The sequence below is a fragment of the Lucilia sericata genome, unplaced genomic scaffold, assembly GCF_015586225.1.
Source record: "Lucilia sericata isolate MDLA Ls3-8-SP2 unplaced genomic scaffold, ASM1558622v1 Contig000347F_arrow, whole genome shotgun sequence".
Lineage (NCBI taxonomy): Eukaryota > Metazoa > Arthropoda > Insecta > Diptera > Calliphoridae > Lucilia > Lucilia sericata.
The window spans coordinates 259,500-276,465 of record NW_023994367.1 but is presented as its reverse complement, the minus strand read 5'-3'; the positions used below and the strand labels follow the sequence as shown (position 1 = coordinate 276,465).

The following is a 16,966-nucleotide window of genomic DNA, read 5'->3' as shown; positions in this document are numbered from 1 at the left end:
TCTATAGTCTAGTCCATAGTCTAGTCTATAGTCTAGTCTATAGTCTAGTCCTATAGTCTAGTCTATAGTCTAGTCTATAGTCTAGTCTATGTCTAGTCTATAGTCTAGTCTATAGTCTAGTCTATATCTAGTCTATAGTCTAGTCTATAGTCTAGTCTATAGTCTAGTCTATAGTCTAGTCTATAGTCGAGTCTATAGTCTAGTCTATAGTCTAGTCTATAGTCTAGTCTATAGTCTAGTCTATAGTCTAGTCTCTAGTCTAGTCTATAGTCTAGTCTATAGTCTAGTCTATAGTCTAGTCTATAGTCTAGTCTATAGGTCTAGTCTATAGTCTAGTCTAGTCTAGTCTATAGTCTAGTCTATAGTCTAGTCTATAGTCGTCTATAGTCTAGTCTATAGTCTAGTCTATAGTCTAGTCTATAGTCTAGTCTATAGTCTAGTCTATATCTAGTCTATAGTCTAGTATAGTATAGTATAGTATAGTATAGTATAGTATATATAGTATATATATAGTATAGTATAGTATAGTATAGTATAGTATAGTATAGTATAGTATAGTATAGTATAGTATAGTATAGTATAGTATAGTATAGTCTCGTCTCGTCTCGTCTCGTCTCGTCTCGTCTCGTCCTCGTCTCGTCTCGTCTCGTCTCGTCTCGTCTCGTCTCGTCCTCGTCTCGTCTCGTCTCGTCTCGTCTCGTCTCGTCTCGTCTCGTCTCGTCTCGTCTCGTCTCGTCTTCTCTCCTCTCTCTCGTCTCGTCTCGTCTCGTCTCGTCTCGTCTCGTCTCGTCTCGTCTCGTCTCTCTCGTCTCGTCTCGTCTCGTCTCGTCCTCGTCTCGTCTCGTCTCGTCTCTCTCGTCTCGTCCTCGTCTCGTCTCGTCTCGTCTCGTCTCGTCTCGTCCTCGTCTCGTCTCGTCTCGTCTCGTCTCGTCTCGTCCTCGTCTCGTCTCGTCTCGTCTCGTCTCGTCTCGTCTCTCTCGTCTCGTCTCGTCTCGTCTCGTCTCGTCTCGTCTCGTCTCTCTCGTCCTCGTCTCGTCTCGTCTCGTCGTCTCGTCTCGTCTCGTCTCGTCTCGTCTCGTCCTCGTCTCGTCTCTCTCGTCTCGTCTCGTCTCGTCTCGTCTCTCGTCTCGTCTCGTCTCGTCTCGTCTCGTCTCGTCTCGTCTCGTCTCGTCTCGTCTCGTCTCGTCTCGTCTCGTCTCGTCTCGTCTCGTCTCGTCTCGTCTCGTCTCGTCTCTCTCGTCTCGTCTCGTCTCGTCTCGTCTCGTCTCGTCTCTCTCGTCCGTCTCGTCTCGTCCCCGTCTCGTCTCGTCTCGTCTCGTCTCGTCTCGTCTCGTCTCGTCTCTCTCGTCTCGTCTCGTCTCGTCTCGTCTCGTCTCGTCTCGTCTCGTCTCTCTCGTCTCGTCTGTCTCGTCTCGTCTCGTCTCGTCCTCGTCTTCTCGTCCGTCTCGTCTCGTCTCGTCTCGTCTCCTCCTCGTCTCGTCTCGTCTCGTCTCGTCTCTTCGTCGTCTCGTCTCGTCTCGTCTCGTCTCGTCTCGTCTCGTCTCGTCTCGTCTCGTCTCGTCTCGTCTCGTCTCGTCTCGTCTCGTCTCGTCTCGTCTCGTCTCGTCTCGTCTCGTCTCGTCTCGTCTCGTCTCGTCTCGTCGCTCTCGTCTCGTCTCGTCTCGTCTCTCGTCTCGTCTCTTCTCTCTCGTCTCGTCTCGTCTCGTCTCGTCTCGTCTCGTCTCGTCTCGTCTCGTCTCGTCTCGTCTCTCTCTCTCGTCTCGTCTCGTCTCGTCTCGTCTCGTCTCGTCTCTCTCCGTCTCGTCTCGTCTCGTCCGTCTCGTCTCGTCGCGTCTCGTCTCTCTCTCTCGTCTCGTCTCGTCTCGTCTCGTCTCGTCCGCGTCTCGTCTCGTCTCGTCCGTCTCGTCTGTCTCGTCTCGTCTCGTTCGTCTCGTCTCGTCTCCTCGTCTCGTCTCGTCTCGTCTCTCTCGTCTCGTCCTCGTCTCGTCTCGTCTCGTCTCGTCTCGTCTCGTCTCGTCTCTCTCGTCTCGTCTCGTCTCGTCTCGTCTCGTCTCGTCTCGTCTCGTCTCGTCTCGTCTCGTCTCGTCTCGTCTCGTCTCGTCTCGTCTCCGTCGTCTCGTCTCGTCTCGTCTCGTCTCGTCTCTCTCGTCTCGTCTCTCCTCGTCTCGTCTCGTCTCGTCTCCGTCTCGTCTCGTCTCGTCTCGTCTCGCTCGTCTCGTCTCTCTCGGCTCTCGTCCCCGTCGCTCGCTTCGTCTCGTCTCCCGTCTGTCTCTCTTCTCGTCTCTCCTCCTCGCCTGTCGTCCTCGTCCTCCTCTTGTCTTTTTTTCCCGTTTTTTCCCCGGTTCCTTTCCCTCTCCCTCCGTCTTCTTTCCCGCTTTTCTTTCTTTTCCCGTTTCTCCCTTTCCCCCTCTCTCCTCCGTCGTGCCTCCCTTTGTGCGTCTGTTTATCTTTCAGCTAATTAACTCATTGAAATTTCACAAAAAGCTAAAATGCCAAAACACATACTATTAAGCAATGTTTAGAAATAAATCAATCAAATTGTTAAAAATAAACTTCTCTTTATTGTTTTATACAGAAAAGACATCGAAAAAAGACGAATATAGCAATGTTAGCAAAACTTAAGCCTTTTATAATATATACTATTCAATTGAATAGCTGGCGAAAAGGAAATCCTTTACCAAATTTCATTAGAATATTTAACCAGAACTTAGGTGCCTACAACAAAAACCATTCGTTTGTCCTCTCTCTCTGCTCTTCCTGTCACTGTCTTTTTGTACGTGGTCAAATGTATGGTTTGTGGTATGGGACCATAAGGGAAAATTTAAATTCTATTGTTTTAAAAAAGGCTCTAAAATGAAATTCTATTCCAATAACTATTTTTAAGGCATTTAAATGAATGTGTGCAAGTAAATATCTGTAAGGTAAAAGCTTTATTGGAAAACCTCAACAAATTTCACAACAAAACGCGCCATTTCAACTACGTTTTTCTGCACTAATACCTACTTTTGTAGGTGTAATGGAAATTTCTTTACAATAGGGTGGTACATTTTTTAAAAATTATTCAAAATTATTGTTGGTGTGCAAACTGTGAGAGAGTTGGCTCGGTGATTTAAGTTTTTTCTCAATATTTGATCAGAAACTTTTCATATTGAAGAAATGTTTATAACAAGTTTTAAGAGAAATTTCATACATATGCTCGAATTACCGAATATATTTTAAGAATAGTCATTATTAAGTTTATAAACATAATTAAGAACTTTATTTCAAATATATTTATTAACTCCTCTTTGGTCTGTGCAATTTATATTTTGTTCTGAAACTCTCTAATAAATACATACATGCATATATGAAGGTGTATGAGAGAAATCGTATTGATATAAAGTTTTGCATTACTCAAATAAATACTCGACATATGTAGAAGTTCAATTTGTACAAAACTAGAAATGTCAATAATTGAGAATTTTAAGCCTTGTAAGCTTTATTTGCAGTAATGTCAAATTCGAACACGGGGTGGGAAACAGTGTGCTAAAGTTGACGAGTTTTGAATTAATTCCATTCAGTTCCAATCTAGTTTAGTCATAGTTCCAGAATAACTAGTTCAGTTATAGGTCTAGATCAGTTCAGTTCTAGTTCTAGTTCAGTTCTGGTTCATTTTAGTTCAGTTCTAGTTCAGTTCTAGTTCAGTTCTAGTTCAGTTCTAGTTCAGTTCTAGTTCAGTTCTAGTTCAGTTCTAGTTCAGTTCTAGTTCAGTTCTAGTTCAGTTCTAGTTCAGTTCTAGTTCAGTTCTAGTTCAGTTCTAGTTCAGTTCTAGTTCAGTTCTAGTTCAGTTCTAGTTCAGTTCTAGTTCAGTTCTAGTTCAGTTCTAGTTCAGTTTCAGTCTAGCTCAGTTCTAGCTCAGTTCTAGTTCAGTTCTAGTTCAGTTCTAGTTCAGTTCTAGTTCAGTTCTAGTTCAGTTCTAGTTCAGTTCTAGTTCAGATTTGGCTCAATTCTAGTTCAGTTTCACATAAAAAAGATTGAAAAATTAAATGGAAAATAATAGAATCTTCAAACTATAATTCGTATTCCGCATATTTTACTTCATTTCATTCAAATTCAGATTTATCAAAATTAACATTTAAACTTTGTTCTTTTACAATTAGTCCCACTGTCCCTTAATAGAACATTTTTGTACAGAGAATGTATAATGGTGACTATAAAACTGCTATAGAATGATTATTATTCATCAGGATTATTCGAGCATAGCAATGTAATTCATACACAAATATGTGTGTTTAATTACACATGGTGACAAATTATACTTCCAACAATAATCTTTTTACAAATTTATAAACGTTTGAAATTCTTTTGGAAAATAAATATTCACAAATGCGTACTCTTCAAAATATTTGGAGTAACCTTAACCCAACCGATCAATCATTTTTTATTTAAAAATTGTTATTTTAGGTCTTTATGACCAAAAATGTAAAAACTCTTAGACAAAAAAAAAAAAAAAAAAAAAAAAATTACACGCGCTTAAACATACATGTGTAAATAATGTAAATTTTTTCAAGGGGCCTTATTAGATGTGTTGTCAAACTTTAAATGTCAATATTAGTTAAACAATAAAACCACAAAATTGACTACCCATCTGCTGTTACGACTGCTACCAAATAACCATGTCGCGTCTAAAAATATTATCATCTATGTAAATTTTACAAAATTTACTTTACTCATCGATGTTATGGCATGGACATTTTTTTGACTATATACGTAGACAAACAATATTCTGTTTTTTGTTTTTTTTCGGTTGGCTTATTGTTGTTTATATATTTTTGTTTAATAAAATTTTAGCCCAAAAGTTGGCCTTTGACGCCATTGTGTAATTTGTATGTGCATATTTTAAAAATAAAATTACAAATATATACCAAATTTGGTTAAATATACGTATGTATTTTTATCATATATTTTTATTAATTGTAATTTTTTTGTTGTGATGTAGTGAGTAAAGGACTGGTGGCAACTAAAGTCATTTGCATAAATTGGAGAAGAGTAATATGATATCAATATTTTGGTAACAAAAAAATCATTACATAGAACATTTTGTTGTTGTTTGTCAATGGAGAAATTTTATTAATGGAAACCACCACAGGGCATTGAAGTGAGGTACGTTTCATAATAGAAAATTTAAGATAAACACGTGTGCTTTATTCGGTTTAAAAACAATCTCTACACCCACATTGGAAATATAATTACTAAGAAATATAAAAAATACTTCAACTATCATAATTTTGATAATGTATTGAGGGATAAGCACAATCGCACTTTTAGTTCAGTTCTCAGTCAGTTCTAGTTCAGTTCTAGTTCAGTTCTAGTCAGTTCTAGGTTCAGTTCTAGTTCAGTTCTAGTTCATAGTTCATAGTTCAGTTCTAGGTCAGTTCTAGTTCTAGTTCAGTTCTAGTTCAGTTCTAGTTCAGTTCTAGTTCAGTTCTAGTTCAGTTTCTAGTTCAGTTCTAGTTCTAGTTAGTTCTAGTTCAGTTCTAGTTCAGTTCTAGTTCAGTTCTAGTTCAGTTCTAGTTCAGTTCTAGTCAGTTATATTCTAGTTAGTTCTAGTTCAGTTCTAGTTCAGTTTCTAGTTCAGTTCTAGTTTCAGTTCTAGTTCAGTTCTAGTTCAGTTCTAGTTCAGTTCTAGTTCTAGTTTAGTTCTGTTCAGTTCTAGTTCAGTTCTAGTTCAGTTCTAGTTCAGTTCTAGTTCAGTTCTAGTTCAGTTTCTAGTTCAGTTCTAGTTCAGTTCTAGTTCAGTTCTAGTTCAGTTCTAGTTCAGTTCTAGTTCAGTTCTAGTTTCAGTTCTAGTTCAGTTCTAGTTCAGTTCTAGTTTAGTTCTAGTTCAGTTCTAGTTCAGTACTAGTTCAGTTCTAGTTCGTTCTAGTTCAGTTCTAGTTCAGTTCTAGTTCAGTTCTAGTTCAGTTTAGTTCAGTTCTAGTTCAGTTTCTAGTTCAGTTCTAGTTCAGTTCTAGTTCAGTTAGCTTTCAGTTCTAGTTCAGTTCTAGTTCAGTTCTAGTCAGTTCTAGTTCAGTTCTAGTTCAGTTCTAGTTCAGTTTCTAGTTCAGTTCTAGTTCAGTTCTAGTTCAGTTCTAGTTCAGTTTCTAGTTCAGTTCTAGTTCAGTTCTAGTTTCAGTTCTAGTTCAGTTCTAGTTCAGTTCTAGTTCAGTTCTAGTTTCAGTTCTAGTTCAGTTCTAGTTCAGTTTAGTTCAGTTCTAGTTTTTCAGTTCTAGTCAGTTCTAGTTCAGTTCTATTCAGTCTAGTTCAGTTCTAGTTCAGTTCTAGTTTCAGTTTTCAGTTCAGTTCTAGTTCAGTTCTAGTTCAGTTCTAGTCAGTTCTAGTTCAGTTTCTAGTTCAGTTCTAGTTCAGTTCTAGTTCAGTTCAGTTTTTCTAGTTCAGTTCTAGTTCAGTTCTAGTTCAGTTCTAGTTCAGTTCTAGTTCAGTTCTAGTTCAGTTCTAGTTCAGTTTCTAGTTCAGTTCTAGTTCAGTTCAGTTCAGTTCTAGTTCAGTTCTAGTTCAGTTCTAGTTCAGTTCTAGTTCAGTTCTAGTTCAGTTCTAGTTCAGTTCTAGTTCAGTTCTAGTTCAGTTCTAGTTCAGTTCTAGTTCAGTTCTAGTTCATTCTAGTTCAGTTCTAGTTCAGTTTTCGTTTCAGTTCTAGTCAGTTCTAGTTCAGTTCTAGTTCAGTTCTAGTTCAGTTCTAGTTCAGTTCTAGTTCAGTTCTAGTTTCAGTTCTAGTTCTAGTTCAGTTCTAGTTCAGTTCTAGTTCAGTTCTAGTTCAGTTCTAGTTCAGTTCTAGTTCAGTTCTAGTTCAGTTCTAGTTTCAGTTCTAGTTCAGTTCTAGTCAGTTCTAGTTCAGTTCTAGTTCAGTTCTAGTTCAGTTCTAGTTCAGTTCTAGTTCAGTTCTAGTTCAGTTCTAGTTCAGTTCTAGTTCAGTCTAGTTCAGTTCATTTCAGTTCAGTTCAGTTCTAGTTCAGTTCTAGTTCAGTTCTAGTTCAGTTCTAGTTCAGTTCTAGTTCAGTTCTAGTTCAGTTCTAGTTCAGTTCTAGTTCAGTTTCTAGTTCAGTTCTAGTTCAGTTCTAGTTCAGTTCTAGTTCAGTTCTAGTTCAGTTCTAGTTCAGTTCTTCATTCTAGTTCAGTTTCTAGTTCAGTTCTAGTTCAGTTCTAGTTCAGTTCTAGTTCAGTTCTAGTTCAGTTTCTAGTTCAGTTCTAGTTCAGTTCTAGTTCAGTTCTAGTTCAGTTCTAGTTCAGTTCTAGTTCAGTTCTAGTTCAGTTCTAGTTTCAGTTCTAGTTCAGTTCTGTTCAGTTCTAGTTCAGTTCTAGTTCAGTTCTAGTTCAGTTCTAGTTCAGTTCTAGTTCAGTTCTAGTTCAGTTCTAGTTCATTCTAGTTCAGTTCTAGTTCAGTTCTAGTTCAGTTCTAGTTCAGTTCTAGTTCAGTTTAGTTCAGTTCTAGTTCATTCTAGTTCAGTTCTAGTTCAGTTCTAGTTCAGTTCTAGTTCAGTTCTAGTTCAGTTCTAGTTCAGTTCTAGTTCAGTTCTAGTTCAGTTCTAGTTCAGTTCTATTTCAGTTCTAGTTCAGTTCTAGTTCATTCTAGTTCATTTCTAGTTCAGTTCTAGTTCAGTTCTAGTTCAGTTCTAGTTCAGTTCTAGTTCAGTTCTAGTTCAGTTCTAGTCAGTTCTCTAGTTCAGTTCTAGTTCATTCTAGTTCGTTCTAGTTCAGTTCTAGTTCAGTTCTAGTTCAGTTCTAGTTCAGTTCTAGTTCAGTTCTAGTTCAGTTCTAGTTCAGTTCTAGTTCAGTTTCTAGTTCAGTTCTAGTTCAGTTCTAGTTCAGTTCTAGTTCTAGTTCAGTTCTAGTTCAGTTCTAGTTCAGTTCTAGTTCAGTTCTAGTTCTTCTAGTTCAGTTCTAGTTCAGTTTAGTTATTCTAGTTCAGTTCTAGTTCAGTTCTAGTTCAGTTCTAGTTCTAGTTCGTTCTAGTTCAGTTCTAGTTCAGTTCTAGTTCAGTTCTAGTTCAGTTCTAGTTCAGTTCTAGTTCAGTTCTAGTTCAGTTCTAGTTCAGTTCTAGTTCAGTTCTAGTTCAGTTCTAGTTCAGTTCTAGTTCAGTTCTAGTTCAGTTCTAGTTCAGTTCTAGTTCAGTTCTAGTTCAGTTCAGTTCTAGTTCAGTTCTAGTTCAGTTCTAGTTCATTCTAGTTCAGTTCTAGTTCGGTTCTAGTTCAGTTCCAGTTCAGTTCTAGTTCAGTTCTAGTTCTAGTTCAGTTCTAGTTCAGTTCTAGTTCAGTTCTAGTTCAGTTCTAGTTCAGTTCTTCTAGTTCAGTTCTAGTTCAGTTCTAGTTCAGTTCTAGTTCAGTTCTAGTTCAGTTCTAGTTCAGTTCTAGTTCAGTTCTAGTTCAGTTCTAGTTCAGTTCTAGTTCAGTTCTAGTTCAGTTCTAGTTCAGTTCTAGTTCAGTTCTAGTTCAGTTCTAGTTCAGTTCTAGTTCAGTTCTAGTTCAGTTCTAGTTCAGTTCTAGTTCATTTCTAGTTCAGTTCTAGTTCAGTTCATTCAGTTCTAGTTCGTTCTAGTTCAGTTCAGTTCAGTTCTAGTTCAGTTCTAGCTCAGTTCTAGTTCAGTTTCTAGTTCAGTTCTAGTTCAGTTCTAGTTCAGTTCTAGTTCAGTTCTAGTTCAGTTCTAGTTCAGTTCTAGTTCAGTTCTAGTTCAGTTCTAGTTCAGTTCTAGTTCAGTTCTAGTTCAGTTCTAGTTCAGTTCTAGTTCAGTTCTAGTTCAGTTCTAGTTCAGTTTCTAGTTCAGTTCTAGTTCAGTTCTAGTTCAGTTCTAGTTCAGTTCTAGTTCAGTTCTAGTTCAGTTCTAGTTCAGTTCTAGTTCAGTTCTAGTTTCAGTTCTAGTTCAGTTCTAGTTCAGTTCTAGTTCAGTTCTAGTTCAGTTCTAGTTCAGTTCTAGTTCAGTTCTAGTTCTAGTTCAGTTCTAGTTCAGTTCTAGTTCAGTTCTAGTTCAGTTCTAGGTAGTTCTAGTTCGTTTCAGTCCTAGTCAGTTCTAGTTCCAGTTCTAGTTCAGTTCTAGTTCAGTTCTAGTTCAGTATAGTTCAGTATAATCAGTTTTATGGTCCCCCTGTTAACTTTTAAGTTTAAAATTAAAAATGAGTGAAACCTTTTCAAGGCTTTAACTAAAAGTATGTATTACATATCCTCTACATTAATATTCTAAAATATCAACATTTTATTTGCATTTCCATTAAACTTTGGCATTTTTGAGAGCATAGTAACGTGCAATTATTCGACCATAAAATAAAATTATCAATATGTTCTCATTTCTAAAAATATATTTAAGTTGCGTTGTTTTATAAACGTAAATGTGGTGTACAATTTTTAATGGTATTTTGGCTAAACTTCTATTGTATTAAAATTAAAGCTGGTGTGAGTATTAACATTTAAAAATTTTCCACCACAATAAGGCCGCATATTTTTGCATAGAAAAATCACAGGAATATAGAAAAGACACCCACATAGAAAAAAAAAGTTGTTTAACAAATACAAATTCCTCTAAACCACTAATATTTACAAATAATTGTTCAATATTCATGGATTTGTGTAAATATTTACCAATATTCAAATTTTATGGAATTTAGCACGAATACTATGATGTCAAATATAATTATTATAACTTCGTCGTGTTGTTTTTTTGTGTTCTCTTTTTCATTCTTTTGTAGTTGTTGTTTTTGTTGAATATTTTTGTGACACTAAACAATGAGTAAAATTTTGTCTTTTTTTTTTTTTGTTGAGCTTAAAAGCAAACAAACAAAAATTTTGAAAGGTTATTCTTTAAAAATATGATGATTTTTTATGATACACAACAGCTGGACATGACATCAACAACTAATATACATTTTTATGTATTTTAATGTAGGGGAGTTAATTTATATGTGGTAGTAAAGCTTAGGGTTGGGTAAATTTTTTAGGTACTTTTTGGACTTTAGATTTTTTTTGTTAAAATAACATAATAAAGTAGTTAATATAAGTTTTAATGGATTCTATTCAAAAGCTCTTCGAACTACTCTTTATTAGATATACATACATATGTATTGTCCATCTACAATCTATGTCATATTGATTGTTCCAAATTTTGGGCCGTTAAAAAATCTAAGTATTTTATTTCTCTCATCTCTTTGAAAAAAGTACTTTTCTGATTTAATGAGGGACAAAACGTACGTACATTTGGTACTTTTATTACCTCCTCTGTTAAACAATATAAACTAACTTTCTCAGTTGTCCTTTCTCACTGTATTTAGTTTTTGAAAATTGTGTCATTTTTGTTTTTAGTTTCTTCTATAAATTTTATTTGTGTGGGAAGGTAAACAATTTATTTTGGAATTTCTATTAAAGTCATTATGTTAGTGTAAGTAAGTGTGAGTGAATTCATATTCCTCGCAGTTTTATAAGAAGTCAATGTTTTGAATCATTTAACAGGTTTATGTTTTTTGAAATGCACAGAAAATTCTAAAGTTTAGTTCATAATCTTGACCATAGATCAGTTATTATTCTTGCTTATAGATTTGTTCATAGTATTGACTATGGTTTAGTCTATTGTCGTGACTAAAGTCTTAACTATAGATCAGTCTGTAGTCTTGAATTTCGATCAGTCTATACTAAGTCTTGTAGTTTATAGACTTGACTATAGACTGATCTATAGTATTGACTATATAGTCTTGAGTATTGACCATTCTATAGTATTGACAAAAGATCGATCTATAGTCTTGACTAAGATCGATCTATAGTCTTGACTATAGATCAGTCTCTACTTAGTCTTATAGTTTATAGTCGACTATAGACTAGTCTTGTTGACAGTAGATAAGTTTATTCTCTATAGATTATAGATCAGTCTATAGCCTCGAATATTAATCAGTCTATAGACTAATTCCAGATCAGTATTTAGTGTCGAGTATAGATCAGCCTATAGATCTGTCTATAGTTTTGAATACAAATAAGTCTATAGTTTTGATCACCGATCTGTCTATTGATTTAACTCTATATCAATTTATCTATCAATATCTATCAATATTCTTTACTATAGATCGGTTTGTAGTCTTGACTATATATCAGTATATAGTCTTGACTATAGATCAGTCATAGTTATATCGGTTTGTAGTCCTGACTTATATAGTCATAGTCTATAATTTTTTTTACAAATCAGCCTATAGTCCTGACTATAGATAAGTCTATATTCCTGATTAAAGATCAGTCTTGACTATTGATCAATCTTTAGTTTTATTTTAACTATAGTCTTGATTATAGATATCTATAGTCTTGGTAGACAATAAGTAGTCTAGTATAAAGTATATTTAAATGTAAATAATAAAATTATGAGTTCAAGGGCAGTAGTTTCTAACAGCAGGGTTCCATCCGCCTGTATGTGTGTATGTGTAAGTGTATCTATGTAATGTAGAAAATATTACATTTTCTGACTTTTACATAAATTCTATTCTTTGTATTTGAAATTGTTGTTTTGTGGTTGTTGTTGTTGTTGCTTTTGTTAGTGTTATTGCTATTGTTGTGTTTTTAGTTATTTGTTGTAGTTATTGTTATTATGATTAGGAAATATTAGATTGTTATCGTCGCATCCTGTTTAGTTCGAACAGTCAATATGCTGTGTTACTTTACTGTTATACCAGTTAAGTACTTTGTTGTACTTATTCTGTTTTGTGTTACTGTTATAAACATTTATACTCACTACAATTTAATAGCTGGTATTTTAGGTTAAGTAATAAGTTGGCGTCAAACGGACAAAAATTGAGATTTTTAAAGAAATCTATAAAATTTGAGAATGTTGAGACGTCCAATTTGAACCATGTACCAAAAGTTGGCGCAATAAGATGTTTTTAAATTAGAACATTTGGGGTATATGATATCTTTGTATTGATTTTTAAGATAGTACTTTATATCCACAATGCGAAATTTCTTTGTGTTTCAAAAACTGTAGTTTAATTTTCTGCTTATATTAGCAAATACTAGAAGGGGTTTAGTAATTCCTTTCTAGCTAATAAAATATTAGTACATGTATATCTATATATGTGTATCTATATATACATATGGTTATTACTATACATTCATGAATTTCTAATATTTTATTGTTCTCTTGTTGAAATCAATTGTTGTGTATATTTGTTGTTTTTGTTCGTTGGTTAAACTTTTGAACTCTGTATTTGTCAGTTATGGCAAATTATGTTTATTATGGAATTGTTCTATATACATTTTATTTGTATAAATATTTATTATTGTTTTGACCCTTAACTACATTTAATTTATAGAATATATACTGTATGCGTATGTACATATGTATGAATGTATATTAAACACACTTAATTCAAATAATACTTAGTATAAATAAATGCACAAAATATTTAATCAATTATATTAAACAATAATTGAAGAAAGTTTAGCTAGATATTGTATATGTATGTATAATAAAATATTATATTTGTTCAATTCAGATCTTTTCCAGGATCTATATCTATCTATAGTCTAGTCTAGTCTATAGTCTAGTCTATAGTCTAGTCTATAGTCTAGTCTATAGTCTAGTCTATAGTCTAGTCTATAGTCTAGTCTATAGTCTAGTCTATAGTCTAGTCTATGTCTAGTCATAGTCTAGTCTATAGTCTAGTCTATAGTCTAGTCTATAGTCTAGTCTATAGTCTAGTCTATAGTCTAGTATAGTCTAGTCTATAGTCTAGTCTATAGTCTAGTCTATAGTCTAGTCTATAGTCTAGTCTATAGTCTAGTCTATAGTCTAGTCTATAGTCTAGTCTATGTATTGTATAGTCTAGTCTATAGTCTAGTCTATAGTCTAGTCTATAGTCTAGTCTATAGTCTAGTCTATAGTCTAGTCTATAGTCTAGTCTATAGTCTAGTCTATAGTCTAGTCTATAGTCTAGTCTATAGTCTAGTCTATAGTCTAGTCTATAGTCTAGTCTATAGTCTAGTCTATAGTCTAGTCTATAGTCTCGTCTAGTCTAGTCTATAGTCTAGTCTATAGTCTAGTCTATAGTCTAGTCTATAGTCTAGTCTATAGTCTAGTCTATAGTCTAGTCTATAGTCTAGTCTATAGTCTAGTCTATAGTCTAGTCTATAGTCTAGTCTATAGTCTAGTCTATAGTCTAGTCTATAGTCTAGTCTATAGTCTAGTCTATAGTCTAGTCTATAGTCTAGTCTATAGTCTAGTCTATAGTCTAGTCTATAGTCTAGTCTATAGTCTAGTCTATAGTCTAGTCTATAGCCTAGTATATAGTCTAGTCTACAGTCTAGTATATAGTCTAGTCTAGTCTAGTCTAGTCTATAGCCTAGTCTATAGTCTAGTCTATAGTCTAGTCTATAGTCTAGTCTATAGTCTAGTCTATAGTCTAGTCATAGTCTAGTCTATAGTCAGTCTATAGTCTAGTCTATAGTCTAGTCTATAGTCTAGTCTATAGTCTAGTCTATAGTCTAGTCTATAGTCTAGTCTATAGTCTAGTCTATAGTCTAGTCTATAGTCTTAGTCTATAGTCTAGGTCTATAGTCTAGTCTAGTAGTCTAGTCTATAGTCTAGTCTATAGTCTAGTCTATAGTCTAGTCTATAGTCTAGTCTATAGTAGTCTATAGTCTAGTCTATAGTCTAGTCTATAGTCTAGTCTATAGTCTAGTCTATAGTCTAGTCTATAGTGCTAGTCTATAGTCTAGTCCTATAGTCTAGTCTATAGTCTAGTCTATAGTCTAGTCTATAGTCTAGTCTATAGTCTAGTCTATAGTCTATGTCTATAGTCTAGTCTATAGTCTAGGTCTATAGTCTAGTCTATAGTCTAGTCTATAGTCTAGTTATAGTCTAGTCTATAGTCTAGTCTATAGTCTAGTCTATAGTCTAGTCTATAGTCTAGTCCTATAGTCTAGTCTATAGTCTAGTTATAGTCTAGTCTATAGTCTAGTCTATAGTCTAGTCTATAGTTAGTCTACTAGTCTAGTCTATAGTCTAGTCTATGTCTAGTCTATAGTCTAGTCTATAGTCTAGTCTATAGTCTAGTCATAGTCTAGTCTATAGTCTAGTCTATAGTCTAGTCTATAGTCTAGTCTATAGTCTAGTCTATAGTCTAGTCTATAGTCTAGTCTATAGTCTAGTCTATAGTCTAGTCTATAGTCTAGTCTATAGTCTAGTCTATAGTCTAGTCTATAGTCTAGTCTATAGTCTAGTCTAGACTATAGGCTAGTCTGTAGGCTAGTCTATAGTATAGCCTATAGTCTATTGTATAGTATAGTCCATTGTTTAGTCTAAATACAGTTTTTCAAATAAAAATAAACCATCGAATAATAAATATATGTATGTGATCTTGAAATTTCTCCCACTTTCTTTCATATCTCGAATTATTCACAATGAAAAATTTCATACAAATAGACGTCACTTTAGTATGTATCGAATCTCGTGTTAATGTTTGTTAATAATTAAGAATCCTTTAATATTGAATTGTTCTTAATAAACTACAAAATGAGCAGTTAAATTGCAATACCATTCAGTTTAATACAAAGAAAAGTAGACGTGATATACAAATAATTTCTGCCGTGAGGTTTTGTTTTTCGCAAGCTTTTTAAAATGCTTCTTTATTTCCTTTTAATGTCTTCTTAAACATGAAATCCATTTTATATATCAAGCGTTTAACCATTTAAGACAAACTACTTATCCGGGGCAACATTAATGTATCCTGACATCATCAGAGACTATGACGAGAAACTGATTGAAAATATTCGTTTTTGTTTTTTATACACAAAATTAATTCAATACAAATAAAATCACAGACATTACAGCAAACTTACATACAAAACTACTACATATAAACAAAAAGGACAAAAAACGAAAGATAAAAAATTAAATATTATCAACAATTTAAAATATTTTTTAAAATGAAATGTCATGGGAAATCGATTTGATTTTTCAAACGTTATTTATTATAGACCATTAAAAGTGAATGATTGAAACAGAAAATGAAATCACTTAAAATTACGAGAAAGTAAAAAAAAAATCACATTACATAGTCTCCAGATAAAGATCTCTGAATGTCTGAGTGTCTGTCTCTATGACTGTTAGTGCAATGGGGAGGGAATTCGTAACGATTGCAGATATAAAATTGAAATTGAAATGAGAATATACGAGATAATACTTGCGAAATATTCATACATACATATGTATGTATGTACGTTTGAAAGCACGATTATGCTAGTATAAGTATAAATAAATTTCATTTACTTACAAATTGATTCCATCGTATCAGCACCCAGGCCCACATGATCAATGCCAGCGACACGCTTAATGTGATTATATGAGCTGCGACGATGGCAATGATGTTTAATAAACCAAGAAATAAATATTCCATTCAACCACCCACCAACCAAGCAAACCCACAAATTGCCAGGAAAATGCATCACACCAATACCGAACAACGTTGTCACAGTAAAAATAAGCGTAGAGCCAAGTAGGCAACGCAAGTGCCAGTCCAGCGTAACCAATCAGCAAGAGCAGCAGTCATAGTAGCAGCAGCATTAACAGCATTATTTAATATCATCAGCAACATTGCAGTAAGTTGATTGTTATGCGTTCAAGATGAATCAGCAACATAAAAAATTTGCATAATGCAATTGAATATTTTTTTTTTGTTTTGAAGATTATTCATAAGAAAATTGGTTGCAGAAATTAAATGAAGATCAATGTACCATTAACAATTTTTTTCGTTGGCGTGACATGAAAATAGAAAATTTTAAACAGAATATACAAAATTAGTTTATATTATAGTAAAACGGATATCGTTATTGTGCCATTCATTCGTTGCGAATAAATAATTGCGAGATTTGACAAGACAACTAAATACTAATTGATATGATTGTTTTAAGAAATTTTGTTATTATGTAAAACGGAAATCGAAAAAATAAATTGGAAGTAAATGATTTTGACCTAGTTAAACATTTAATAAATTATTTAAATTTTACACAAACAACAAAACTGAAATGGAATCTTGATTCCAAAGGATAAATTTTCCAATTTAAGAACTGTAACTCGGGAATCAGTGTCCGTAGTTGAGTTGACTAGTTCAGTTCTAGATTAGTTCTAGTTCTAGTTCAGTTCTAGTTCAGTTCTAGTTCAGTTCTAGTTCAGTTCTAGTTCAGTTCTAGTTCAGTTTAGTTCAGTTCTAGTTCAGTTCTAGTTCAGTTCTAGTTCAGTTCTAGTTCAGTTCTAGTTCAGTTCTAGTTCAGTTCTAGTTCAGTTCTAGTTCAGTTAGTTCAGTTCTAGTTCAGTTCTAGTTCAGTTCTAGTTCAGTTCTAGTTCAGTTCTAGTTCAGTTCTAGTTCAGTTCTAGTCAGTTCTAGTTCAGTTCTAGTTCAGTTCTAGTTCAGTTCTAGTTCAGTTCTAGTTCAGTTCTAGTTCAGTTCTAGTTCAGTTCTAGTTCAGTTCTAGTTCAGTTCTAGTTCAGTTCTAGTTCAGTTCTAGTTCAGTTCTAGTTCAGTTCTAGTTCAGTTCTAGTTCAGTTCTAGTTCAGTTCTAGTTCAGTTCTAGTTCAGTTCTAGTTCAGTTCTAGTTCAGTTCTAGTTCAGTTCTAGTTCAGTTCTAGTTCAGTTCTAGTTCAGTTCTAGTTCAGTTCTAGTTCAGTTCTAGTTCAGTTCTAGTTCTTCTAGTTCAGTTCTAGTTCAGTTCTAGTTCAGTTCTAGTTCAGTTCTAGTTCAGTTCTAGTTCAGTTCTAGTTCAGTTCTAGTTCAGTTCTAGTTCAGTTCTAGTTCAGTTCTAGTTCAGTTCTAGTTCAGTTCTAGTTCAGTTCTAGTTCAGTTCTAGTTCAGTTCTAGTTCAGTTCTAGTTCAGTTCTAGTTCAGTTCGTTCAGTTCTAGTTCAGTTCTAGTTCAGTTCTAGTTCAGTTCTAGTTCAGTTCTAGTTCAGTTCTAGTTCAGTTCTAGTTCAGTTC

General features: G+C 34.3%; 1 protein-coding gene across 1 annotated transcript in view; it reads right to left on the bottom strand.

The window, feature by feature from the left end:
• The window catches only part of LOC119603930 (putative uncharacterized protein DDB_G0277255), a 284,661-nt gene that overhangs the window by 12,066 nt on the left and 255,629 nt on the right, over positions 1-16,966 (bottom strand). The window contains 2 exon segments of the mRNA XM_037956229.1: positions 15,270-15,288; positions 15,291-15,343. Of these exon segments, the coding sequence (XP_037812157.1) occupies positions 15,270-15,288; positions 15,291-15,343 (72 nt within the window).